Raw genomic sequence first — 27,326 nt, 5'->3', positions numbered from 1 at the left:
ATTCCGCAACAGGAGAAGCCACCACAGTGAAAAGCCCGTGCACCGCAACTAGAAAGAAGTCCCCGCATGCCACAACTAGAAAAAGCCCGTGCTCACCCTGTGTTGACAGCCATGTTTGACTCTTTGCAACCCAATGGACTGCAGCACGCCAGGCTTCCCTGACCTTCACTATCTCCCGGAGTTTGCTCAAACTCATGTCCATTGAATTGGTGATGCCATCCAACCATCTCATCCTCAACTGCCCCCAATCTTTCCCAGCATCAGGGTCTTTTCCAAAGAGTCGGCTCTTTGCATCAAGAGTATTGGAGCTTCAACCCCAGCATCAGTCTTTCCAGTGAATATTCAGGGTTGATTTCCTTTAGGATTGACTACTTTGATCCCCTTGCTGTCACAAGGGACTCTCCAGAGTCTTCTCCAACACCACAATTTGAAAGCATCAGTTTTTCGGTGATTAGCCTTCTTTAGGCTCCAACTCCCACATCTGTACATGACTATGGGAAAAACCATAGCTTTGACTATACAGACCTTTGTCAGCAAAGTGATGTCTCTGCTTTTTAATATGCTGTCTAGGTTTGTCATAGCTTTTCTTCCAGGAGCAAGTGTCTTGGAATTTCATGGCTGCAGTCACTGTCCACAGTGATTTTGGAGCCCAGGAAAATAAAGTCTACCACTGTTTCCATTTTTTTTTCCTGTCTATTTGCCATGAAGTGATTGGTTCAGATGCCATGACCTAGTTTTTCGCATGCTGAGTTTTAAGGCAGTTTTTTTCACTCTCCTCTTTCTTCTTTATCAAGAGGCTCTTTAGTTCCTCTTTGCTTTCTGTCATTAGGGTGGTATCATCTGCATATCTGAGGTTATTGATATTTCTCCTGGCAATCTTGATTATGGCTTATGCTTCAGCCAGCTCGACATTTCACATGATGTGCTATGTCTAGAAGTTAAATAAGCAGGGTGACAATATACAGCCTTGACGTACTCATTTCCCAACTTGGAACCAGTCCGTTGTTCTGTGTCCAGTTCTGACTGTTGCTTCCTGACCTGCATACAGTTTTCTCAGGAGGCAGGTCAGGTGGTCTGGTATTCCCATCTCTTCTAAGAACTTTCCACAGTTTGTTGTGATCCACAGAGTCAAAAGCTTTAGTGTAATCAATGAAGCAGAAATAGATGTTTTTCTGGAATTCCCTTGCTTTTTTTATGACCCAGCAGATGTTAGCAATTTGATCTCTGGTTCCTCTGCCTTTTCTAAGTCTAGCTTGTACATCTGGAAGTTCTCAGTTCATGTACTGTTGAAGCCTAGCCTGAAGGATTTTGAGCATTACCTTGCTAGCATGTGAAATGAGCTCAATTGTGAAGTAGTTTGAACATTCTTTGGCATTGCCTTTCTTTGGGATTGGAATGAAAACTGACCTTTTCCAGTCCCATGGCCACTGCTAAGTTTTCCAAATTTGCTGACATATTGAGTTCAGCACTTTTAACAGCATTATCTTTTATTATTTTAAATAACTCAGCTGGAATTCCACCCCCTCCACTAGCTTTGTTTGTAGTGATGCTTTCTAAGATCTTTTTTGTATAGTTCTATGTATTCTTGCCACTTCTTAATATCTTCTGCTTCTGTTAGGTCCTTACCATTTCTGTCCTTTATTTTTCCCATCTTGGTATCTCCAATTTTCTTGAAGAGATCTCTAGTCTTTCCCATTCTATTGTTTTCCTCTATTTCTTTGCATTGTTCAGTTAAGAGGCCTTCTTATCTCTCCTTGCTATTCTCTGGAACTCTACATTCAATTGAGTATGTCTTTCCCTTTCTCCCATGCTTTTTGCTTCTCTTCTTTCTGCAGCTATTTGTAAGGCCTCCTCAGATAACCACTTTACCTTCTTGCATTTCTTTTTCTTGGGGATGGTTTTGGTCACTGCCTCCTATACAATGTCAGGAACCTCAGTCCATAGTTCTTCAGGCACTCTGTCTACCAGATCTAATCCCTCAAATCTATTTGTCACTTCCTCTGTATAATCATCAGGATTTGATTTAGGTCATACCTGAATAGTCTAGTAGTTTTACCCACTTTCTTCAATTTAAGCCTGAATTTTGCAATAAAGAGTTCATGATCTGAGCCACAGGCAGCTCCAGGTCTTTGCTGACTGTATAGAGGTTTTCCATCTTTGACTGCAAAGAATATAATCAATCTGATTTCAGTATTGACCATCTGCTGATGTCTGTGTGTGGAGTTGTCTCTTGTGTTCTTAGAAGAGGATGTTTGCTATGACCAGCGTGTTCTCTTGGCAAAACTCTGTCAGCCTTTGCCCTGATTCATTTTGTACTCCAAGGCCAAACTTGCCTATTACTCCAGGTATCTCTTGACTTCCTACTTTTGCATTCCAGTCCCCTATGATGAAAAGGGCATCTTTTTTTGGTGTTAGTTCTAGAAGGAGTTGTAGGTCTTCACAGAATTATACAGCTTCAGCTTCTTCAGCATTAGTGGTTGGGGCATAGACTTGGATTAGTGTGATGTTGAATGGTTTGCCTTGGAAAGGAACCGAGATCATTTTGGCATTTTTTAGATTGCTCCCAAGTACTGCATTTTAGACTCTTGTTGACTATGAGCGCTACTCCACTTCTAAGGGATTCTTGCCCACAGTAGTAGATATAATGGTCATCTGAATTACATTCACCTATTCCCATCCATTTTAGTTCACTGATTCCTAAAATGGTGATGTTCACTCTTGTTACCTCCTGCTTGAACACATCTGATTTACCTCGATTCATGGCCCTAACATTCCAGGTTCCTATGGGTACTGTTTTTTACAGCATCAGGCTTTACTTTCACTGCTGGACACGCCTACAGCTGAGCATCGTTTCTGCTCTGGCCCAGCCTCTTCACTCTTTCTCTGCTCTTCCCCAGTAGCATATCGGACACCTACTGACCTGGGGGGCTCATTTTCCGGGGTCATATCTTTTTGCCTTTTCATACTGTTCATGGGGTTCTCGAGGCAAGAAGACTGAAGTGGTTTGCCATTCCTTTCACCCAGTGTAGCCAAAAATAAAATTTTAAAATTTTTTTAAATAAAATATGACACAAATGAAGTAATCTACAAAACAGACTTCAGACACAGAGAACAGACTTACGGTTAACAAGAGGGAGACAGGATGGGAGAGGGGTGGACTGGGGATTCGGGATTCGCAGATGCAAACTTTTATATAGAATCAACCACAAGTTTCTACTATATATCACAGAGGGAGCTATATTTGATATTCTGTGATAAACCATAATGGAAAATATATATATATATGTGGAAAAAAATTTTAAAGGGGTGGCAGGTTCACGGGATCGCAGTCTCACTGGGGTCAAAGTGGGTGGAATTGGAGAACTGAGGGATGAGCTGGAAAGACGAAGGTAGCAGATGAAAAGGGCAACGTCTGACGCAGATGGAGCGGCTGGGCTGACAGAAAAGAAGGTAAAACCAGCAAGGAAACAGGCAATCTCAAGGAGGGACAGAGGGCATTATCGTTCCGTGGTGTGCGTGGACAAAGGGTCAACAGAGCCTGCAAGAGAATCTAACCCTAGGTTAGCCTCCCAGTCCTGTTAACTGATAAACACCATCCATGTTACTAGACGACAGTACAGCAAAAACGGACCACCTGGCAGCAAACCCTGGACTAGCAGGAATCACAGCTGACAGAAACAATGATGAGGGCCCAGGGAGACTCCTTGAATGGAGCAGTCCTTTAAGGGAGCCTGGAAGCTGAGCCACCAACACTGCATTCTGGGGTGACCGGGAGCAGGGGTGAGGCATCTCAGCAAGACGCCCTGTCATCCACGCCCTTCCCGTGCCCCACCCCACCCCCCGCCCAGCATGCACGCCGGTGACAGGGCTGCTGTGACAGTGACTCCACAGAAGAACACTCCGTGTGGCCCCGCCAGGAGCTCTGGTTCCTGTCCTGGGTACAGAGTGGGCTGTTGACAGTTTGGATGCTTAGATGAACCTAGAAAGACCTCCTGGTGGACGCTGGACATGAGATTCCTAGCTGACTGCTTTTACAGCGGAGGGAAGGAGGACAGCCTGGACGTGGCAAAGAGGAGCCTGGGGGACCACCATTCCACCCCTGGGTCCAGTGGGCCAAGGGCACTGGAAGGGCAAGGGCTCGCCTGCAGGGGACAGCGCTTGCCCCAGCAGAGCGAAGCCAGTCCAAGATGCTGGTTCCCAGGACAGGGTTCTGTCGTCAGACGTCCCAGGGCTGGGGCAGGGCTCCTGGGAGCCACAGAGCTCACCAATGCGGCCAGAATCTGCTCTGCTCCTTAAAACTCAGGCCAAGCAGGCCGTGCTCCTGGTCAGCAGGCGAGCTGTCTGGACCAGTCATCAACCGAAGCACACGTGCTTCTTTCTTTCACAATATTTTCCACAATCACACGCCTTAAGGAAATTCCAGCAAGGCCCAGCCCACGGGTCAGAAAAATAAGTAGGTCAATTTAACCATGCAGACGGCCCAAGACTGAGGCACCCCTTGTGGCTGTGTCCCTGGGCCAGATATTATACCAGCTTCTTCTATTTCATGGTCTCCAGAGGACAGAATCACTCAGATCCAGGTCACTGTCTTCTTCATGTGCTAATTCTGAGCTCAGCTCAGACCGGCTTGTGGCCGTTCCTTCCAGAATTATCAGTTGGGAGCTGAAGCAGTGCTCCAGAAAGACAATGGCCTTCCTCGGGCAGGCGGGTGGGGGGCGGGTGGAGGCTGCTGGGCGGGGGTGGGGGTGGGGGGGCGGGTGGTTGCTAAGCAAAGAGGAAATCAAAACATCAGTCTGAAACAGAAGCTTGAGAACCAAGACAAAGCCAACGAGGCAGACACGTCAGCCCGGCTAGGACACTTTCCTGTGCTATCCCCAACCTTTCTCTCCAAAAAGTCCAAGCCACACGAAAAGGTCAGCGGTGAGTGGTTGGCAGGGGACACTAAAAAAAGAAAAAAAACGCTACCTAAGCAGATGCACTGCCTCCCTGCAAGAATGTGCTCGCGTGTACCACCAGCCAGAGGGGAAAAGAGGACAATGGACCGTCTCTTGCAGCCACAGCTGGACAAACTCCCCTCCTTGCAGTAGAATCAGCAGAGGCTGGCGTGACCAGACCGAGGAAGGGAGGCCTGTCCTCCCCGGACAAGAGGGCTTGAGCATTGGGCTGGACATTGGGCCTTGAGAGTTGAATCTTTTTTTTTTCCCTAAAAAGAAGGAATCTGGGCCTTTAAAAAAGTACTGACAGAAGGCTGACTATGCTTCTGATGGAGCCAGGCAATGGGGCGGAAGTCCTGCTCAGCAGTTCTTACACCTCCAAGAGAGGGCACCAAGGGCTGGACCAGGCTGACTGCAGGACCATCCCACCCCACAGAGCACAAAAAGGAGCGTAAATCATCCCCTTTTCCACACAGCTGTGCTTCTCTTTGGACACACGGGAGAGGTAGACCCTTCAGGCCAAGTTCATGGCCTGCCCACAGATGTCCACCCCCTCCCCAGGGATTCCGCCTGGAACACCGAACCCGCCCTGATGCATCCCTTCCACCTACAACAAACCCTTCCATTTGCTTCCTGTAACTAACATGTTAGTTCCACCGCCCTGCCCCCTGGGTCTGGCGCTGGAGGCTCCACTCCCAGCTACTTTTCCAGTTTCTTCTCTAACTGACCAGCCAGGCCAGTTCTGGGGTATTTCCCCTTCTCAACATCACCATCATCATTACTCAGAAAGAAGTATTTCCTTACTCCACCTGAATGCCCCTCCCAGCCCCACCAAACCCTGCCTGCGGGTCTCCTCCTGCACAGAGAAGCCCTGTTCCCATGCATGCATACACACCTACCTTTAGAAGCCATATTGTTGTTTAGTGGCTAAGAAGAATCCACAGACTGGAGCCCGCCAGGCTCCTCTGTCCATGGGATTCTCCAGGCAAGAATACTGGAATGGGTTGCCATTTCCTCCTCCAGGGGATCTTCCCAATCCAGGGGATCGAACCCAAGTCTCCTGCACTGGAGATCCATATATATTGTCTAACACAACATGGGGCTTCCCAGGTGGCACCAGTGATAAAGAACCCACCTGCCAATGCAGGAGATGCGGGTGTGATCCCTGGGTTGGGAAGATGCCCTGGAAGAGGAAATGGCACCTCACTGCAGTATTCTTGCCTGGAAAATGCCACGGACAGAGAGGCCTGGTCGGCTACAGTCCATGGGGCCACAAAGAATTGGACACAACTGAGCGAATGAGCACAACACAACGTGAGGGGCAGGAAGGGAGCCAGAGAGACGGGGAAAGAAAACACCTTTTTGCATGTCAACCCCATCTGTCAACAAGAATGCTAGATGTCTGCTGTGCAAGCGCTGGCCCAGGCACTGGGGGAGCAGTGATGAGGCAGGAATAGAACCAGGAGGAGAAGCATCTTTCAGGAAGGAGGTGTGATCCCTGGGTGATGCTATGGGGAGGAGGACAGAGCTACAAGGGATCCATCCGGCAAGATGGCAATCTCCGGGGACTCCGAGGAAAGGCTTCAGAGGAGTGGCACACCCCTAAGCCTGACTAGGAAACAGAAGGAGAGAGCAGAGACGGCATATAAGGACAGACCCTTCACAGGAGGATGGGGTTGGAGCAAGGAGATGGGGGTGCTGTGAAGACAAGGTGTTTCTAAACATGAGGTCACTAGGATAAATATCAACAACCTCAGGTATGCAGATGATACCACTCGAATCACAGAAAACGAAGAGGGACTAAAGAGCCTCTAGATGAAGGTGAAAGAGGAGAGTGGAAAAAGCTGGCTTAAAACTCCACATTCAAAAAACGAAGATCATGGTATGCGGTCCCACCACTTCATAGCAAATAGATGGGGAAACAATGGAAATAGTGACAGATTTTATTTTCTTGGGCTCCAAAATCACTGCAGATGGTAACTGCAGCCATGAAATTAAAAGACACTTGCTCCTTGGAAGAAAAGCTATGACCAACCTAGACAGCATATTAAAAAGCAGAAACATCACTTTGCCAACAAAGGTCTGGATAGTCAAAGCTATGGTTTTTCCCATAGTCACGTATGGATGTGAGAGTTGGACCATAAAGAAGGCCAAGCATCGAAGAATTAATGCTTTTGAACTGTGGTGTCGGAGAAGACTCTTGAGAGTCCCTTGGACTGCAAGGAGATCAAACCAGTCAATCCTAAAGGAGATTAGTCCTGAATGTTCATTGGAAGGACTGATGCTGAAGCTGAAGCTCCAATCCTTTGGCCACCTGATGTGAAGAGCCGACTCATTGGAAAAGACCCAGATGCTGGAAAGATTGAAGGTAGGAGGAGAAGAGGGAGACAGAGGATGAGATGGTTGGATGGCATCACCGACTCAATGGACAAGAGTTTGAGCAAACTCTGGGAGATGGTGAAGGACAGGGAAGCCTGGTGTGCTATACTGTCCATGGGGTCCCAAAGAGTTGGACACGACTTGGCGACTGAACAACAAAAATGAGACACATCACCTGTTGGTGTAACAGTGGAAATTACCCAGCTAGGAAGGAAGGGGAAACTGGGGACGGAGTCTTCACAGGTGAGAGAGGACAGGACCGGTGAGAAGAAAGAGGTGCAGGAGCTGGGAGGGCAACGCACCCATACAGAGGGAGGCGGTGCCAGCCGCACGGGGCAGGCAGAGGACACGTCAGAGCTTGTCAAAGTTCTCTTTTTAACTATTTTATTCTCTCGGTGACACAGGGAGTGAAATCATGAGCTGAGAGGGCCAAGGTATAGAAGGCTTGAGAAGATGAGAAATAGTCACCTGGGGGAGTGGGAGGGAAATCTGAGCAGGCAAATGCACCCAGACTACCGAAGAGCACCAGAAACACTTAGGAAGTTGTGACAGACCAATCATGCGCTCAGGGTTTTCTCCAGAAGCGTCCAGCAACATGAGAGCATGTGTGGAGTCAGGGGAGAGGACTAGCTCGGCGCTGCGGACTGTGCCTGGCCAGAATGAGGAGACAGAACCATTAGAAGAGTGGAGAGTGTGTTCAAGAGGGGGACAATCGGCACGGTTGGATAAGGAGGGAAGACAGGATGGGAGGGCAGGGAAGGTAGGGGAAGGCTTGGAGACCAGAGACTCCAGGTCTGAGCAGAGGTCCTGAGCGGGCAGGAGGGCAGAAGGCAGCAGAGTGCACGCCTGGGGTAGACTCCCAGGGCGTGTGATGACCGGTGATGAGCAGGTCTGGGGTGTGAAGGAGACGGGAGGAGAGACTTGGGAGCGACGAGGCGAGGGCGGCAGGCCTCACGGGCACGACCTCGCCTAGGATGAGGGCAGGAGAGGCGGCAGAATCCCAGCCTGCCATGAATGTGAGCAAGGCCAGGAGGCAGGCGGCCTTCTTGGGAGGGTGAGGGGCCCGGGGGGAGCAGCAATGAGAAACACCATGCCCATCCCACCCCCAGCAAGGCTGCCAGGTTTGGGGGCGGGGTACGAGCAGGTGAGGAGGGGGCACAGTTCCAGGAGGCTGGTGTGCCAGTGGGTCAAGCTCCCCGAGTTCGATTCCTCCTCTGTATTTTAATCCAGAATCCAGACAACAGCCCCACTATTCATTTCCTAGGCTTCTCTGATTTTTACAATTTTTTGTTTGATCAGATTCATTAGGGATCTGACCAGAGCAGTTTGATGCTCACAGACTGTCACAGCTTTGCATCCACACTCTTTGGGGACCTCTGTGACAAACTTGGGAGCACACAGGTCCAGGGGAGGTGATGGAAGTGCAGCTCAGAGCAGACACGTTAATATCACTTCTCTACTTAAATCCCACACATAGGTCCTATCTGGGGGCGTGGCTTGTGACAGGTTTGGCCTCTTTCTCCATTTAAGTCTATTAGCTAAACACACCTGCCTAGTCACAGAGACCCCACCCAAAATCGGGGCTGGGGTGGGGGGAAACAGTCACACATTTTTTTGTTACAAAAAGGCAGAAGAAACCTTCTCAAATGAACCTAGATAGCACTGTTTCATTGACTGGAAATTGTCTCCTCCAGCCAAAGGCTTTCCTTACCTGGATTCCACCTGGAATCCAGTCTGGAACAGAGAAGCCCGTGGCTGGCTCAGACCCTGACCTTAGAATCTGCACGTCTTCGCAGCAGGGATCCCCCAAGGACACACCAAGGACACTGGTCACCATCAGGTGTCAGTGTGTGCTCTGAGAACTAAAGGTCAAAGGTGTCTCGGGCGGACCGGGCTGGCTGGGCAGGAGGGTTTACTGCGGGGCTTGGCCACCTTTCCAACGCTACCTCGTGCTGGGCGTCTCCCAGGTTGGGGGCACCCTGTCCAGAGGTCCCACCCCGGCCATCTGCCCAGGAAATCCTTTCGTGAGTGTTTCCCCTCTGGGGAAGCCTGACTTTACAGAATGCCTCTAAAGCCTGTCCCCGCACCCCCACCCCCACCCCTCCCCACCCCGCCTTCCAGGGGGGTCTGTTTTGCCCTCCCCAACTCTGTATTTTTCCGACGGATGCCACACCTCCCACCAGCCCCAACCTCTGGCCATGGTGGCCCCATCCTACTTCCTGCCATGCCTGACCTGGCCACAGCACCTGAGCCCTGCCCTGATGGGCGGGAGCTCAGCTGAGCAGGTGTGTCCCTCGGAGACAAGTTGGATCTGGGCTTGTCTGGGAGCCCACGGGGCTGATCTGGAGAGCTGCTCATGAGACATAACAAGAATGACAATGAGGCTCTACTGCTCAGGCCATTTGGACTTTTTCTCAAGGATGTATGGCTTCAGCCACTATTTCTGTTGGATGACTGATCCTTCTTTGTAATCTATAGGCATGCTTTTATAGTGTACAAAGGCCATCAATCTCTCATCTCTGCATATGTTGCAGAATGCTGTACAGAGTTTCATTCCAGTTTCCTGCTTGTCTTTTAACTATATTTATGGTGTCTTTTGATATCCCACAGCTTTAAATTTTTATGTAATCAAATCTCTCAGTCTGACACAGGAGCCAGGGGTGCAAAAGTGAAAGTGAAAGTCACTCAGTCGTGTCTGACTCTTTGTCGCCTGGTTAACTATACAGTCCATGGGATTCTCCAGGCCAGAATACTGGAGTGGGGAGCCTTTCCCTTCTCCAGGGGATCTTCCCAACCCAGGGATCGAACCCAGGTCTCCCGCATTGCGGGCGGATGCTTTACCAGCTGAGCTAGGTGCCTCCAATCCTGTTTCCAGCCCTGCATGCTGGTTATATGGCAAGTTCATTTCATGAAAATTCATGAAGCTGTCCACTCAGAATCTGTTTCTCTATATGTTATATGCCAATAAAAAATAGTTCTTAAATCACTTAGGTTACTTTTCCTTTATGACTTTTGAGTCTTATGCTTTGCTTAGAAAGGCTTTTCATACCATCACACTGTGAAAGTTTCTCCTATATTTTCTTCTAATGCTTTAAAAGTGAGATTTCTTTACAGTTAACACTTAAGTACCTCTGGAGTTTATATATGATTTAAGGTAGGGCTCTAACTTAATTCATATCCACATGGGCTTACAAAACCTTTTTCAAACTCTCTAGCTCTGGTTCCCTCAAAGTCCTTAAAGGTAAAACATCCCCCACGTCACTAGATAACACAGCTTATGGCCAAAATGAACTTCATGGATGACGAAGCCCTGATGGGGACACCAGGCCTGGGGCTTCCTTAAGTGTGACAGCCCTTATAACTAGGCATGCCTCTTTGTGAACCCATGAATCCAGAACTATGGGGGTTTTATAAAGGATCCTAGCCTTTTTATAAAGAATCTGCCTGCAATGCAGGCAATGTGGGTTCCATCCCTGGGTGGGGAAGATTCCCTGGAGAAGGGAATGGCTACCCACTTCAGTATTCTTGCCTGGAGAATCCAATGGATAGAGGAGCCTGGTGGGCTACAGTCCACAGGGTTGCAAAGAGTTGGACACAACTGAGCAATTAACACTTTCACTAGATCCTGCGGGCACAAGGCTTTAAGCTGGAGAGAAGCTAGTGAGCAGTGGACATCCATGTGAACAGTCAACTGCAATGAACGGCTGCAAAGACCACTCAGTCCCCGGAGGAGAGCCAGGCCTTCTCTTCTCTGACCAGAGGGCCAAGGAGGACCTGCTCTTAAATATTCACTGAACGAAGGAAGTGCCAAGTTGCACAAACACCATTTACCGAGTAGCCAGCTTTTCCCAGCTGATTTAAACTTGTCATCTTAATAAGAAACTAAATTACTCTATTTACATGAGTCTGTTCCGAGCCCTCTCCTCTAGCCTATTGACTTGTGCCATATCATTGTTATGACTTTACAGTATGATTTACTATCTGGTAGATCAAGTCTGTCCTGATCTTTTTCAAAATGTCCTTGACTATTTTGGCCATTTCTTCATCATTCAGCAGTGTTTCTGAGTCTCTCTGCACATCAGACAGTGTTGAGAAGACAACGCTCCTCTTATTAGTTTCCTGGGATTGCCAAACAAAGTACTACAAGCTGGGGGATTGAAACAACCACAGGTGATTAAACAACAGCAAAATCCAGGAGCTGGCAGGGCCGGGCTCCATCTGGGGGCTCTAGGGCGGGTCCTTCCTGCCTCTTATGGGAGCCCAGGGTGTTCCCTGGCTGCTGGCAGCATCGCTCTCGCCTCTGCCTCTGTCTTCGCCTGGCCAACACCCCTCTGTGTCCATGTCTTCACATGACCTCCTCCCCTCAGTGTTCTTACAAGGACACCTGGTCCCACCAGATTAAGGGCCCGCCGACTCCAGGAAGACCTCATCTCCATCTGCACCTTAATTCTGGTGACAAGGACTAGACTCCCAAGTAAGGTGACATCAACATATCTTTTTGGGGGGACACACAACACAACCTCCAACATCCTGCTCCCAAGGAGCTGGCATTCTCAAGACCCAGCAGATGGCACAAGCAAACACATAAGGTGATTTTGGCGACACGTGCTACAGGGACAAGAAAACAGGTGTTGGAACAGAGACAGCTGGGGCGTGGGGGCCGCGGGCTAGTCTGGCTGGGGTGGTCGGGAACGTCTCACTGTCACTGAGTTGGGCTTGGATGAGGACAAGGTGGCCAGGCAGATCACACAGTGTGAGCAGGGATAATGAGGAAGGAATCACTCAGGGTCCCTAGAGAGGATTGAGCCCAGGACGCAGTGGGAGATGAGGCTGGAAAAAAGAGCTGGGGCACAGGATGCAGGCCGTGCAGGCTCGGCCAGGGTCACTGTGGGGTGACGGGACGGCCCGGGCGTGGCAGCCAGGAGGCCAGTTAGGAGGTGGCGTGTGGTCCAAGCGAGGGCATGCAGTGGCTGGACCAGCAGGGCTGCAGCTGCAACAGGGGACCTGGTGGATTCTGATCTATTCTAGAGGGAAAGTGGGTCTCGATGCACCGGTGGACTGGATGGAACTGAAGAAGCGAGCAGGATCTGGAGGATTCACTGGTTCTGTCCGGAGTTATTACGCCCACACCTGCGGGGTGGGGTGCTCAGTCGTGCCCAACTCTTCGCAAAGCCAAGGACCACAGCCCACCAGGCTCCTCTGTTCATGGGTTTTCCCAGGCAAGAATACTGGAGTAGGTTGCCATTTCCTGTTTCAGGGTATCTTCCCGACCCAGGGATCAAACCTGTGTCTCTTGCATCTCTGCCACTGGCAAGACTCTTTACCAATGGGAAGCCCAAGGTGGGGGGGTGGGTACTGCCATTACTCAAAATGGGGAGATTAAGGTAAGCGCAAGATTAAGTGGAGAGAGGGGGAGAGTCCAAGATACTTTAAAATCAGCCTGTAAGCTTTACATCAAACTCCTGTTGACTGGATTTTACTCATAGGTACTTGTACTTACAGATTTATTGAGAACAAACTTTTTATAATGTTGATGTTCCTTTCCCAAAAATATGCTGTACCTTTTCACTTACTCAGTGCATCTATAAAGTTTTATAGCTTTACATTTATGTTTATTCCCAGAAACTGTTGTTACTGGTGTGGAACCTGTTTTTCCTACTGCACACTCTAACTGACTAATGATGGTATATGGAAAAACTTTAGATTTTCATCTTGAGCTTGAAAAGCAGCTACTTTATTAATTCACTAAGTCTAATGAACTATCACATACCTATCACCTAGCTCAAACAGACATCAACATTTTCCCAATCTTATTTCACCTGTTCTCCCATCCCCACTGTGCATGTACACACGAGTCCGTCCATCCATCCTCCCAGAGTGTTGCCAAGCAAGTGCCAGGTATCATGTCAATGCTCTCAGAGACACCGGGGTCTGGCTCCTAGATTTCATAAGTGGACACTCTTAGCATCTGCACCCAAAGACCCTGAGAGCATTCAGGACGGGAGAAGACAGAACTACAGATATGACGGCTCTCCTGCAAGACCCAGGAGCAAGGCAGGAACCAAACTGAAGTCACAGGCCCACCCTCTAAAGCTCATGAACTTTCTTTACAGGATCATTCCTCCAGTCTTCATTCTGGGTCTGTTTTCTCCTTTAAGACAAAATTCTAATAAGCTCTCAGTAGCCTAAGTTTTCTAACAGCCAGTTGACCCAGAAACCAAAAGGGGGAAGGTGCTACTGAAGTCAGACACACACCTGGAAACCCCTGAAGTGTGGCGCCATCCGTGGGCAATGGTACGTCATTATCATCTCTCATTTCATAGATAGGTCTTGTCTCTGTGTTGTAAAGGCAGGCTACAACGACCAGTTCTGTGGTTGGATTAAAATTTTATCAGGACCACACAAGCTAAAAAGGGCCATGAGCTGTCCACATTCTCCAGGGAAGTCTCCAGGCCATATGGTGCCTTTTTGTGAATTAGAAAAAAAGCACCCGTTATGGACAGATTCAGACCCACAGTCACAGCTTGGAAAGCAGGGGGGCTTGGGAGAAAACAGGAGTTCAGCCCTCCTCACCCACTCTTCCCATCCCCCGATCTCACCCCAGAACCTGACACAGAGTCCTGGACCTTGCCCTGTGGTTCCATCCCAGACTCCTGAGGTCTTTGCAGATGTCAATATTTTTAACACCCTAATGGGACATCATACCTCTTCCCCTGTCAACAAACAAGTAAAACTTAGAGAAATAATTGCAATAGTTTTGTTACTCCTCGTTAAAATTAATTTATACCAGATGAACTCTCTCAGTCTTTACCCCAAACACCATGTGTCTGGAGAGAGAGGGAAGTAGCCCTTAAAAATGGGAAGTATAAGATTCTGTTGGTCCACTCCAGTGACATACGACTTCAACGTGGAATTCTATTCTTGCAGCTTTACTGCTGGCCCTCTTGTGTTACCCACACAGATGTGATCTGGCTGCAGCTCTTTCCCCTGGTCTACCAGCACATCCTCTCCTGATCCACAGGCTCCTCCCACCTGGTCCACAGGCTCCTCCCCTCCTGGTCCACAGACTCCTCCCACCGGTCCACAGGCTCCTCCCCTCCCAGTCCACAGGCTCCTCCCCCTGGTCCACAGGCTCCTCCCCTCCCAGTCCACAGGCTCCTCCCCCCTGGCCCACAGGCTCCTCCCCTCCCAGTCCACAGGCTCCTCCTCCCTCATCCACAGGCTCCTCCTCCCTGGCCCAGAGGCTCCTCTCCTCCTAGTTCTGCTGCCAAGTCGCTTCAGTCATGTCTGACTCTGTCCGACTCCACAGACAGCAGTCCACCAGGTTCCTCTGTCCCTGGGATCCTCCAGGCAAGAACACTGGAGTGGGTTGCCATTTCCTTCTCCAATGCATGCATGCATGCTTAGTCACTTCAGTCCTGTCCGCCTCTGGGCGACCCTATGGACAGCTAGCAGCCCACCAGGCTCCTCTGTCCACAGGATTCTCCAAGCAAGAACACTGGAGTGGGTTGCCCTTTTCATCTCCACTCCTTCTAGTGGTCCCAGTGAAAAGAGAAGCAAGTGCCACTAGGCACTTGGACACTGTTACAAGGGCCTGGCTCTCTGGTGGCTCAAACAGTAAAGAATCCACCTGCAATGTGGGAGACCTGGGTTGGATCCCTGAGTTGGGACGATCCCCTGAAGGAGGGCATGGCAACCCACTCCAGTATTCTTTCCCGGAGAATCCCATGGACAGAGGAGCCTGGCGGGCTACAGTCCATGAGGTGGCAAAGAGTCAGACACGACTTAGCAACTAAGCACAGGCCTGGGTGGGCAGCAAGTTATTTCCAGCCCTCATTTTTCAATATTCCCTTCTCTATCCACACTATGTAAATAGGAGCAAACAAATCCTTGCTGGAACAGGCCACGAGGCAAGTATCACGGTCCTGTCCGCCGGAGCAGGGACAACGCTGCTGCCCCTGACGCTCTCCCCACCCCCACCCCTGTCCACCAGCAGGGGCCAGCTGGCTCTGCCTGACCTCAGCTCTGCTTGGTTGGGAGGCAGGAGCAGCAGAGGACTGTCTCTGCTTAAACAGTTTTTCTGACATATATTTATCAGCCACCGATAAGACTGATGATGAAGCTAAGTCCATGCAACATACAGGCAATAAAAACAGACAGATAAAACAAGCCCACACATCCCCAGACACAGAACTCACCCTACCCCAGTCTAGATTATTCAAAAAAAAAAAGCTACACAATATGATGAAAGGTATGATTTTGGGGAATGTCAGTGGATAGTAATAATAATCTGCTAAAAGAGCTACTGAACTGACAGTTTATGATACTTTAACGGCTTCTCTGGAGGCTCAGTGGTAAAGAATCCACCTGCCAATGCAGGAGACGCAAGTGATGTGGGTTTGATCCCTGGGTCGGGAAGATGCCCTGGAGAAGGAAATGGCAACCCACTCCAGTATTTTTGCCTGGAAAATCCCATGGATAGAGGAGCCTGGTGGGCTGCAGTCCATGGGGCTACAAAAGAGCTGGATATGACTTGGTGACTACACACCAACAACAATAATACTTTAATAAATACTGTTATATTCCTGATTTAAGCTTAAGTTGATATGACTTAAAATATTTTTTTGCTGATTATAGGAAAGGGCCGGAATCAAGGAGAGACAATCTCATGCATTTTAATTAATTGATAAGTCTCCAATTTAAAATGTATAGCACCAGATTCCTAGGTTTAGTTGAATCTTATATCTCAGTTATGTTAGATTTTACTTTCCAAGTCATTTCTCCTAAGATTCAAATTTCTGGGTGGCTTATAATTTTAACTAGGTGTGTAAAGTAGGGGCATTGCTTATTTGCTTATGCTCAGTGTTTAAGGTTTGGTTTGTTGTTTTTTTTTTTAAGACACAGGAATCTGAGAGTGGAGGAAGGCAAGAGAGGTGGCTATTCATTTGTTTTCAGATGAGGATTCTGAGGCCTGGGGGATTCACTAAATTCCCCCAGGGGAGGAACAGCCTAAGGACTCAGGGCTAAAATTCTGGTCTCCTCTCTCTTACCAAGAGGCAGGAAAGAAAACAGGTGAGGGGTCGGGAGGACTTATCACTAGAACATTCCAGGGTCAGAAGTGAGGAAAGGAAAAGAGTCTGCTTTTCCTGAGTAGAGATTACTACCACCTGTCAGGAATGTCAGTACAAGCAGAACACAAAAGGCAGCCAGCCAGCAGAGATAAGCTGTACGCGGTGCTCACCTCAAACCTGGCCTTTTTCCTAGATCTTGCAGGGTGACCAGACCATCCCAGGTCTCCCATGGGTCTGAGCATCAGCCCTGAACACCCTGCCCGCTTCCCAACCCACCTCCACCTCCCATGTCAACCCCATTAGGAGCATTTGGTGGCCCAGGGTCTGCTGCGTGAGACCTCACAGTGCCTTAGAGGACAGAGAACACCTCTCTTCCTTTCTCACCATCTGTTTTGCCCTGGCCATCACCTCAGACCTTGTCAAAGAGCAGAAGTGGCAGAGGAGGAAGCCCTGTTCTCCGGGAGCACATGGTTTCCCTGAAATACACAAGGGTCAGAGAGCAGAGCCCAGCGTCCAGGAGGCGGGAGGGGTGGCCCATCACGCCCGCAGCCTCAGGGAGCGGAGGAGGCGGGGCGGAAGTGGGCAGAGATGCAGGAACAGAATTAAGTACCAGCTCCCCTGACATTACAGAAACCTCTCTGAGAGAGTCCCATACCCTCAGAAAACCAGTCTTAAAATTAAGTTCAGACTTTTGCATCTGCACTTTGGAATTGCTCCCAAGAACCAGAAAGAGCTGCCCTGCCCGCCCTCCACAGTTAACATGCTCAGAGTGAATCCTCACGCCTGGATTCATTTTCTAAAGGAAGAAGCTATATAAGCAAATCATATATCCTGAGTACAGACCGCTACATCCCCAGCACCCACCAGGTGCATCCAGCCTTCCTGGGTGGGGCGCTTTGCTGGCCCCACTGGACCCACACCAGGTGCCTGGTGCCCAACCTCGAGTGCAAAGCAGTCTGTCTGCCCCCTTGGCAGAGCCACTCCCAGGCCCCCAGGACAAGCAGGTGGAGGACAGGAAGATACACCCTGAGGGGCACCCAGCACACTTCCTCAGGAACCTCGCCCCACTCAAAATCGAGGCAAGCTTCAGGAAGACACTGTGTGTCACCTGTTTGACCAGCCTCAATAGAGATGCATGTCCTTAGGAGCCTGGGGTCTCGCTGCCATCTCTACTGAGGACCCCAGTGCTTCCTTCTGAGCCCTGAGTCCCAGCCACGCTCTGCTCTAGGCATCAGGGTGTCCTCAGAGAAGGATAAGACCCGGCACAGGGCTTGGCCCTGCCAGAAAGTGGAACCCACACACTTCCCATGAAGATCTCCCATTGGTAATATCTCACACACCGCTCAGGAAGGAGGGGACTGCTTACCCCAGCTGGACACCCCTCTATTATAAAGTGTCAGATGGGGGACTTCCCCATGGTCCAGGGATTTCAGGATCCACCTGGCAGATGGGGGACTCAGGTTCCATTCCTGGTCCAGGGAGATCCCACATGCTGAAACGAAGATCATGGCATCTGGTCCTATCACTTCATGGGAAATAGATGGGGAAACAGTAGAAACAGTGTCAGACTTTATTTTTTTGGGCTCCAAAATCACTGCAGATGGTGACTGCAGCCATGAAATTAAAAGACGCTAACTCCTTGGAAGAAAAGTTATGACCAACCTAGATAGTATATTCAAAAGCAAAGACTACTTTGCCGACTAAGGTCCATCTAGTCAAGGCTATGGTTTTTCCTGTGGTGATGTATGGATGTGAGAGTTGGACTGCGAAGAAGGCTGAGCGCCGAAGAATTGATGCTTTTGAACTGTGGTGTTGGAGAAGACTCTTGAGGGTCCCTTGGACTGCAAGGAGATCCAACCAGTCCATTCTGAAGGAGATCAGCCCTGGGATTTCTTTGGAAGGAACGATGCTAAAGCTGAGGCTCCAGTACTTTGGACACCTAATGCAAAGAGCTGACTCATTGGAAAAGACTCTGATGCTGGGAGAGATTGGGGGCAGAAAGAGAAGGGGCAACCCAGGATGAGATGGCTGGATGGCATCACGGACTCGATGGACATGAGTCTGAGTGAACTCCGGGAGTCGGTGATGGACAGGGAGGCCTGGCATGCTGCGATTCATGGGGTTGCAAAGAGTCGGACACGACTGAGCAACTGAACTGAACTGAACTGAACTGAGGGGCAACTAAGCCCACGCGGCACAACTCCTGAGCTCAAACCCAGTCACGGTCGGGAGGCAGCATGGATGCTCACTTTTACCAGCAGCCCTTCTCTTCACTGAACACACATGCGTCCTGAAGCCCAAGATAAGCAGAGCGACACAGGACAAAAAAGCGTTTTTCATACAGTGGGTTTTCTTATTTTCCTAAGCACGAGACTTCAGCCAACACATCGCTCTCTGGAGCCTCCTAGACTTGTTCAAATCGCGGCTCGGCCACTAACTAGAAACAGAACCTCATGCAAGCTCTTATCCATCCCTGTGCCTCAGTTTCTCCAAGTGTAAATGGAGATTATCAGGACCTGCCCCTTTGTGAGGGCTGAAGCAGTCAATCCATGTAAACCTCAAATAGTGCCTGGTATGAGGCAAGCACCCCATGAGCGTTAGCTAGGATGATCAAGTGAACCAAAGTTTATTTGACCACCTGAAAATCCAAAACACTCTGTAACAGACATCCTTGAAGCAAAATGGGTCCATGTGTGTGTCTCCTGAGATATTCTAGCCATAGACCACTGGGTCAAGGACAGGCAGGTTTCTGAGGTTTTTCAGTAAACTGTCCCCCAGAAGGACACATTTACATAACAGGGCCCCCAGTCGCCTTCCAGCAAGTCTTGGAAGCAGGAAGTGCCTGTAAATGGGCTGTTTGGTGTTGACTTCTGCTGAGAATCCAGCATCTACCAAATTGCCCTCCGGACCCGCAGCCTGGAGATGCCAGCGCAGCTGAGGGTCTCACTGCCAAGCCCTCAGCTTGCTCAGGTGCACACACCTTTGCCAGCCTGATTTGATTTTCCCCTGGAGGGGGGCTGGCCACCACATACACCCTAATGCTAGGGACCCCAATCTAATGCCCAAGTCTGAGCCTGGGGCAGTTTGCCAGGGCTTTAAGGACACTTCAAGTGGGAAAAAACACACACTGTGCTCCCATCCTCAGGTGAAAAGGTGACACCATCCAGCAACAGAAGCTGAGCAGCCAGAAATCACGAAGGGGTACCTGGGTGCCCAAGGAGCACCCCGGAGTGAGACCCAGACCCACCCAGGTGCCCAGGGCTCACCTGGCCCAGCATCGATGCGGTTTGAGCCAGGCACCCTCAGAACCTTGTACCCCCCCATGTGGAAATAATTCTAAGGTATCAATCAAGCTCAGAAACTGCTAAAAACAAACTGCGTTCTATCCTCTTGGCTCGAGAAGGACACCCCAGGACTAAGGTCAGGTCCAGAAGGTGCCCAGCAGAAAGAGCTGCCCCCAGCCTGGCCGCCTTCTCTTTCCACTGACCTCCGGGCTCCAGGCTCCACACCACCCTGCAGGGGCCTCATGCACACACCCGAGGACACCCTAGCAAGTGTGCGTCCACTTCACTAACACCCTGCAGCCTTGCCACACTGCTGCCCTGGCCCCGGGTGGACACACCCACTGTGCAGTCTGTCAGGGGCTCTGGGAAGAGACCAGCGCAGGCTGTATGCGGGCTGGGTACCACGTGTGGAGGAGATTCCAGGATCCTCTGGAGTGTGGTCCAGAGATGGGTGGCAGGCGGCGGGCGGTCAGCAAACAGCAGGGGACACAGCCCCTTGGCTCGACCCCTCATTCTGATGAGAGGCACAGGGCAAGGCCCCCCTGGCCGTCTTCCAGGGGCAGTGCAACCACTGAGCCCATCAATGCTGTCCCAGGAGGGGACACCCTGCTCTTCCAGGCTGTGGTTTATTCTTGCCATGTGGTCAGTTCACTCTCAAAAATGTATCTCGGCCAGAACCTCAGAATCAATTCACACCATCATTTCTATTGTTGGTCACATTTCAATCCATCTAATAAATTTTGAACTTGCACAAAATGCAAGCTGTAGGGGAGGAAAAAAGAAAGCAAGCCAAATAAACTAAAACTTGCTTGGCCATGAATCAGTTAGGAGATTTATTTTCATAAAAAATTCAGGGATAGGTGACACAGAACGGACGGAGGAGCCTGGTGGGCTACAGTCCATGGGGTCACAGAGTCGGACACGACTAAGCGACTTCACTTTCACTTTCACTTTCTTTCATCCTGTGGTGTTGGAGAAGACTCTTGAGAGTCCCTTGGACACCAAGGAGATCAAACCAGTCAATCCTAAAGGAAATCAACCCAAAATACTTATTGGAAGGATGGATGCTGAAGCTAAAGCTCCAATAATTTGGCAACCTGATGTAAAGAACCAACTCACTGAAAGGGCCCTGATGCTGGGAAAGATTGAGGGCAAGAGAAGGCGGCGACAGAGGATGAGATGGTTGGGTGGTATCACCAACTCAGTGGACATGAGTTTGAGCAAACTCAGGGGGTTACAGAGTTGGACACGACTTTGCGACTGAAAAGCAACAATCCGCAGTCAGTAACAGGTACAGGAGAGTCATTTTTTCCTTCACTCTTGTGTATACTTGAAAATTCTCACAATTAAAGGTTAAAGGGAGCCATGCAGCCCCCACAAAAGACAAGCTATGACCAACCTGCTGCTGCTGCTAAGTCACTTCAGTCGTGTCTGACTCTGTGCGACCCCATAGACGGCAGCCCACCAGGCTCCTCCGTTCCTGGGATTCTCCAGGCAAGAACACTGGAGTGGGTTGCCATTTCCTTCTCCAATGCGAAAGTGAAAAGTGAAAGCGAAGTTGCTCAGTCGTGTCCGACTCTCTAGACTGCATATTTAAAAGCAGAGACATTACTTTGCCGACAAAGGTTTGTCTAGTCAAAGCTATGGTTTTTCCAGTAGTCATGTAGGGATGTTGAGAGCTGGACTATAAAGAAAGCTGAGCGCTGAAGAATTGATGCTTTTGAACTGTAGTGTTGGAGAAGACTCTGGAGAGTCCCTTGGACTGCAAGGAAATCAAACCAGTCAATCCTTAAGGAAATCAGTCTTGAATATTCATTGGAAGGACTGATGCTGAAGCTGAAACTCCAATACTTTGGCCACCTGATGCAAAGAACTGACTCATTGGAAAAGACCCTGATGCTGGGCAAGATTGAGAGCAGGAGGAGAAGGGGATGACAGAGGATGAGATGGTTGGATGGCATCACCAATTCGATGGACATGAGTTTGAGTAAGCTCCAGGAGTTGATAATGGACAGGGAAGCCTGGCGTGCTGCAGTCCATGGGGTCGCAAAGAGTCAGATACAACTGAGTGACTGAACGGAGCCCAGAAAAGAGCCTGACAAGATCTGAAATCACATTCCTCCCAGTGAGTTACAAAAGAGCCGGCAGAAGCACGCGCTAACCTGGCCTGCAATTTTGTTGATATTATGAGGAGCAAACCTCCAGCTAACTGGGAACGGCCTCTTCAGGAACCACAGTCCACCAGGCTGCTGTGCCCCCCACCCTGCCAGCAGTCCAGAGCCCCCGCCAGGCTCTATCTGAGCTCCAGTCCTCACCCAGGAGGATTCATTCGACTCTCGCAGATGCTCTCAGGCAGGTCAAACTTCAAGTCACGGACCAGATAAATCCAGGCCACAGAGCCTGACGAAGGGGCCAAGGCAACCGTTCAGACAGAGCCTTGCTGGGCTCCACGGCTGAGTCTCCAAGTCAAACAAGATCTGACCGGGTGGCCTCTGTGCAAACAGCGGCAGCAGGGAGAACCCAGGCCCATGTTTACACAGAACCTTTCCCCTCAGAAGCTGAAAGCAATTTCAGGAGGCTCAGTAATTAGCTTAATTAAATCTCACGGGGCTCCTGCCCACCCCGCTCCCAGCTGCCTGTTTCACTCGAGCATGGCTGGGGGATGCAGAGAGGCGGGGCTGCACACCTCGCACACACGTGTAAACACATCACACTCACAGGCCACCCCTCCTGGGGGGCTGTTTGGAGAACCCAGGACTTTGGGGCCTTGTCACTGGCTCTGCAAATGGACGAAACCCATGAACAATGCACACTTCCCTTCATCTGGTCCGGAGGAGGATGTCTAAAAGGGACAAAGAAGACAGCAAGCACTTTTTGTCCCAGTATGCAAATGAGAGAACATCTGGATGCTAACTGTGGACCACGGACCCAGGAGAATTGTTACCGGCTCTGGCTTTATATCCATATTTGAGAAGCCCTTGGAAATGGCACCCCACTCCAGTACTCTTGCCTGGCAAATCCCATGGATGGAGGAGCCTCGTAGGCTGCAGTCTATAGGGTTGCAAAGAGTCGGACACGACTGAGCGACTCCACTTTCTTTCTACTGCCGAATCAGGTCATCAAGAAAACGCTATAAAAACCTTTGAAATTGGTGCCAACATGTTAGGCTTTTCTGCCTCTAGAATAGCCTGTTCCCGCTGATTCACATTAAAGAAACATTCTCAAATCTTTCAGAAGCTGGAACTTGGAAGTTTTCCTCACCGGCTGGCAGGCCGGGTGGCCACCCAGGTCATGTTGGAATAGAAGGACTAACCCAGAAATCATCAGTTTTTCCTAAACTCAAAACCCAAGTCAAGCCCTGTCTCTGCAATACCTGAAAACATTAGTGGGAAGCCTTTTAAACTTATGACCCCACGGGCTAGGATGTGCTCTAAAGAGCTATGCCTTCGTCCAACCCACGTTCCTGTAAAAGCAGCAGTGTGTACCCGCCACAGAGCTGCACAGAATCTAGGGCCACTCAGTAAACACCCAGAAACCACTACCCCCGTGGGAATAAACCCTTGACTTGAGTCTGCTTGACCTCTTATTTCTTCCTGGGGAGACTCATCAAGGGAAACCAGAGCAGACCCGAAGAGGAAGCTTGAACCTCATGGAATGGCCAAGGTTCCACCACCAGCTATGCAAGCTCCCACAGCTGCACTGCCCCCCACAAAAGTAGAGCCTTCATCTTTCCAGCAGGGTGCTGCAGGCAGGGAGAATGAAAGCCCTCTTAACCTTATCCAGGAAAGCAAAAAGCTAGACCTTTGGAACATAGATGGGCATTTTAAGTTCAGAGCCAGTCTATCCCATTGTGACATACTTAGGATGCTCTAAAAGTCTGAGACAACTTTCCAGTAACAGAGGCTCCTACAGTCCTTCTCGGGACCAGCAACATTACCCAATGAATGCCTTTTAAAAATAGTTTCTTTGGGAAATAGATGGGGGAACAGTAGAAACAGTGTCAGACTTTATTTTGAGGGGCTCCAAAATCACTGCAGATGGTGATTGCCGCCATGAAATTAAAAGACGCTTAGTCCTTGGAAGGAAAGTTATGACCAACCTAGATTGCATATTAAAAAGCAGAGACATTACTTTACCAACAAAGGTCCGTCTAGTCAAGGCTATGGTTTTTCCTGTGTTCATGTATGGATGTGACAGTTGGACTGTGAAGAAGGTTGAGCACTGAAGAATTGATGCTTTTGAACTGTGGTGTTGGAGAAGACTCTTGAGATTCCCTTGGACTGCAAGGAGATCCAACTAGTCCATTCTAAAGGAGATCAGCCCTGGGATTTCTTTGGAAGGAATGATGCTAAAGCTGAAACTCCAGTACTTTGGCCATTTCATGACTTATTGGAAAAGACTCTGATGCTGGGAGGGATTGGGGGCAGGAGGAGAAGGGGATGACAGAGGATGAGATGGCTGGATGGACATGAATTTGAGTGAACTCCGGGAGTTGGTGATGGACAGGGAGGCCTGGAGTGCTGCAAATCATGGGGTCACAAAGAGTCGGACACAACTGAGAGACTGAACTGAATGTAACAAAAGGTCTTCCCTGGTGGCTCAGACAGTGAAGAATCTGCCTGCAATGTAGGAGAACTGGGTTTGATCCCTGGGTGGGAAAGATCCCCTGGAGAAGGGAATGGCAACCCACTCCAGTATTCTTGCCTGGAGAATTCCAGGGACAGAGGAGCCTGGCAGATTACAGTCCATGGGGTCACAGAGAATCGGACACGACTGAGTGACTAACACAAAAAAGACTTCAAAAATTAAGCATTCAGGCCAAAGTCCACTGAAAAACGGATGCCAGGTTAGGTGACAAATGTGGGCTACACGTGAGCTGAGGCCACACCCCTTCCTTTCACTACTTCCTCTGTTCCAGAATCCAGAGAATTGTAACCACCAGCATAATATACATGATTTCAGCCCCAAAGCCTAATTTCCAAATGGAAAATATGCATTATACTACTTTCATTAATCATTTAAAAATCTTCACTTTTGAAAAAATAAAGTCTTTGTTATCCTAGTGGCTTCAACAGTGCACTAAGTCACTCCAGTCATGTCCAACTCTTTGTGACACTATGAACCATAGCCCACCAGGCTCCTTTCGTCCGTGGGATTTTCTAGGCAAAAATACTGGAGTGGGCTGCCATTTCCTTCTCCAGGAGATCTTCCCAACCCGGGTATTGAACCCCAGCCTCTTACATCTCCTGGACTGGCAGGCGGTTCTTTACCTCTAGTGCCACCTGGGAAGCCCAGTGGCTTCAAAGGAACTCTTAAATAATTTAATACAGGAACTCTGTTAAGGTTGCTGTAATCCAACTGATGAATATTTCACTCTCTTTGATGAAGCGGTAGTTTTGTACCATGCAATTAATCTCTCAGCTCTGACAAATGTGGTATGAAGTAGACATTTAAAATGGAATGGAAATTTCTGTAATTTTTTTTTTTCCCCAGACCTTAGCAAATGACCAAACTTGGACTTTTCAGGCTAGAGTACAAACTGAAATAATCTGATAACAATTTAATCCACGATTTACTGCACAGCTTATGGTGCTGACACTACTGGAGACATGGTTTTAGTAACCGAGTGACTGGAAACAAGCCAGATAACCGTATGTTAATAAAATGATTAAGGAAGTGGAAACAGAAGAGATGGTCCTTCCAAGATGTATACTGAAGAATTTAACTGAAGAATGTATGCGCACAATGTGAAAAAAAGACTAGAGTCAATTATAAAGTGTGGTGGGGGTAAGTGCACTGGTTATCCACCTAAAGGAGTAGAGACCCTCCTCTCCGCTTTGTGTTTAGCTACCAACAAGGGAGACGGTGCAGCTGGACAAGAGATGTAATCCTGTTCTCCAGTGTTCAGGTCGAAGTTCCAACAATCCTTCCTGCTTTCGCTCATGTTGGTATTACCTGGCCTTCCTCGTGAATGTTAAGACACCAAACAAGAAGCCCAATGGCTGGTGATTCCAAGAAGACACACTCTGTACACCAATACAGAAACAGCCACTGGAAGTCAGGGAGTGCTGTCTGTCACCCTGGCCAAGCAAGTTTCTTATCCTCTCCAGGCCTCAGATTACTCCTCTGTAACATGGACACTATAATAGCCCAGAACTGTGAAAATTAAATGAGATCGTCTCTAAAGCGCTTGACACAATGTCAGTGTCAAGACTTGCTGGTCTTGACAGAGTTGAAATACACAGACTTGGCAACTACCTAAGGTCAAATCCAGGCTTCCCTGGTGGCTCAGCGGTAGAGAATCTGCCTGCAATGGGGAGACAAGCATAATATCCCTGGGTTAGGAAGATTCCCCTGGAGAAGTAAATGGCAACCCACTCTATTACTCTTGCCTGGGAATTTCCATGGACAGAGGAGCCTGGTGGGCTATAGTCCAAGGGGGTCACAAGGAGTCGGACACGACTGAGTAAACAGCAACACCAAAATCAAATACAGCCAGTACAGAGTCATCCAGTCGCGTATTTGCCTCCAAATTCTATACTTTGTGGGAATGACGCTTCTCAACCAAGCAGTTGGTTGAGGCCAAGGTGCCATCAGCTGTTTATCCGGCGTCTGGGTTAACGGTGCTTTGTCCCCATCCCCTCCAAGAGCGAAGGAGGCCATCACAGAGCAGTGGGCATTCCGTGTTTCATCAACAGGTGCCAAACTGAAACAGCGCCAAGCGCTTGGTCAGGCCGGCTCCTAAGTCAACCCTCCCGGATGGTCCCGAATCTGGAACGCGTCCCGGGGGAGCGCGGGGCAGAAGAATCCAGAGGCGGCTCTTCACGAGTGACCCGCCCGCCGGCAGGCGCGCGGATGGCAGACCCCAAGGGGGGGACCGCGGGCAGCCTGGGTCCGGGGGCGCAGCCGCACGTGCTCTGAGGCGTGCCTGCGCCACTTCATTCAAACAGGCCCTTACCGGCCACCCCGCGCGTGCGACCCCCAGTCCTCGGCCGCCTCCGCGCCCCCGGGACCGCTCTACTCGGGGAAGGGAGGTGCCCGTATGCCTCGGTCTCAGCAGAAGAGGCAGGCGCCCTCCCCTTCGGGCACCTCCCCCCCGGGGAAGGGGACGGGGGAAGCGGCCCGAGCCCCCCGCGCCGCTGCGGAGTCGCCTGCCCGGGAGCCCCGGGCAGCACCGCCTGCCGCACTCACCGAGCGTGGCCACCGTGCCGGCCTCGAAGAGCAGGCAGTCCCTGCGGCCGCGCGCCTCCAGCAGGACGCTGCTTTCCCCCGAGGCCTCCAGCCGCCGGAGCAGCCGCAGCGCCTTGCTCAGAGCCATCGGCGCGCTGCCCGGCGCGGCTCCCCGAACGCCCGCAACTTCCAGGAGTTTCACTTTGCGTCCCCGCCGCGGGCCAGGCGCAGGCTCCTCCCTGCCGGTTCCGCGGCCTCCGACCGGCCCGCCTCCGCCGCGCCCGCGCGCGCCGCCCCGGGCAGGTGAGGGCGCGCGGCCGCCTCCCCGACGCCCGGTCCGCTCCGCCGAGGCGCCGCGCTCCCCCCAGCGGCCGGGCCGCGGCTGGGTGGGTGGGTAGGGGGCGAGCTTCGGGCAAGATCGGGGGCCTGATGGGGGCCGGGAGCGGAGGGGAAGTGCTCCCGCGGTGGGCGGGAGCCGGGGAGGAAGA

General features: G+C 50.3%; 1 protein-coding gene across 1 annotated transcript in view; it reads right to left on the bottom strand.

Moving 5' to 3' along the window:
• SYNJ2 (synaptojanin 2) overlaps positions 1-26,986 on the bottom strand; it is a 101,882-nt gene extending 74,896 nt beyond the window's left edge. Inside the window, exon 1 of the mRNA XM_052645472.1 lies at positions 26,860-26,986. Within this exon, the coding sequence (XP_052501432.1) occupies positions 26,860-26,986 (127 nt within the window). The remainder of the gene's footprint in view (positions 1-26,859) is intronic.
• Positions 26,987-27,326: the final 340 nt, after the last annotated feature.

The sequence above is a fragment of the Budorcas taxicolor genome, chromosome 9, assembly GCF_023091745.1.
Source record: "Budorcas taxicolor isolate Tak-1 chromosome 9, Takin1.1, whole genome shotgun sequence".
Classification (NCBI taxonomy): Eukaryota; Metazoa; Chordata; class Mammalia; order Artiodactyla; family Bovidae; genus Budorcas; species Budorcas taxicolor.
The sequence above is the reverse complement of the archived record's forward strand: the minus strand, read 5'-3'. Positions and strand labels throughout refer to the sequence as shown.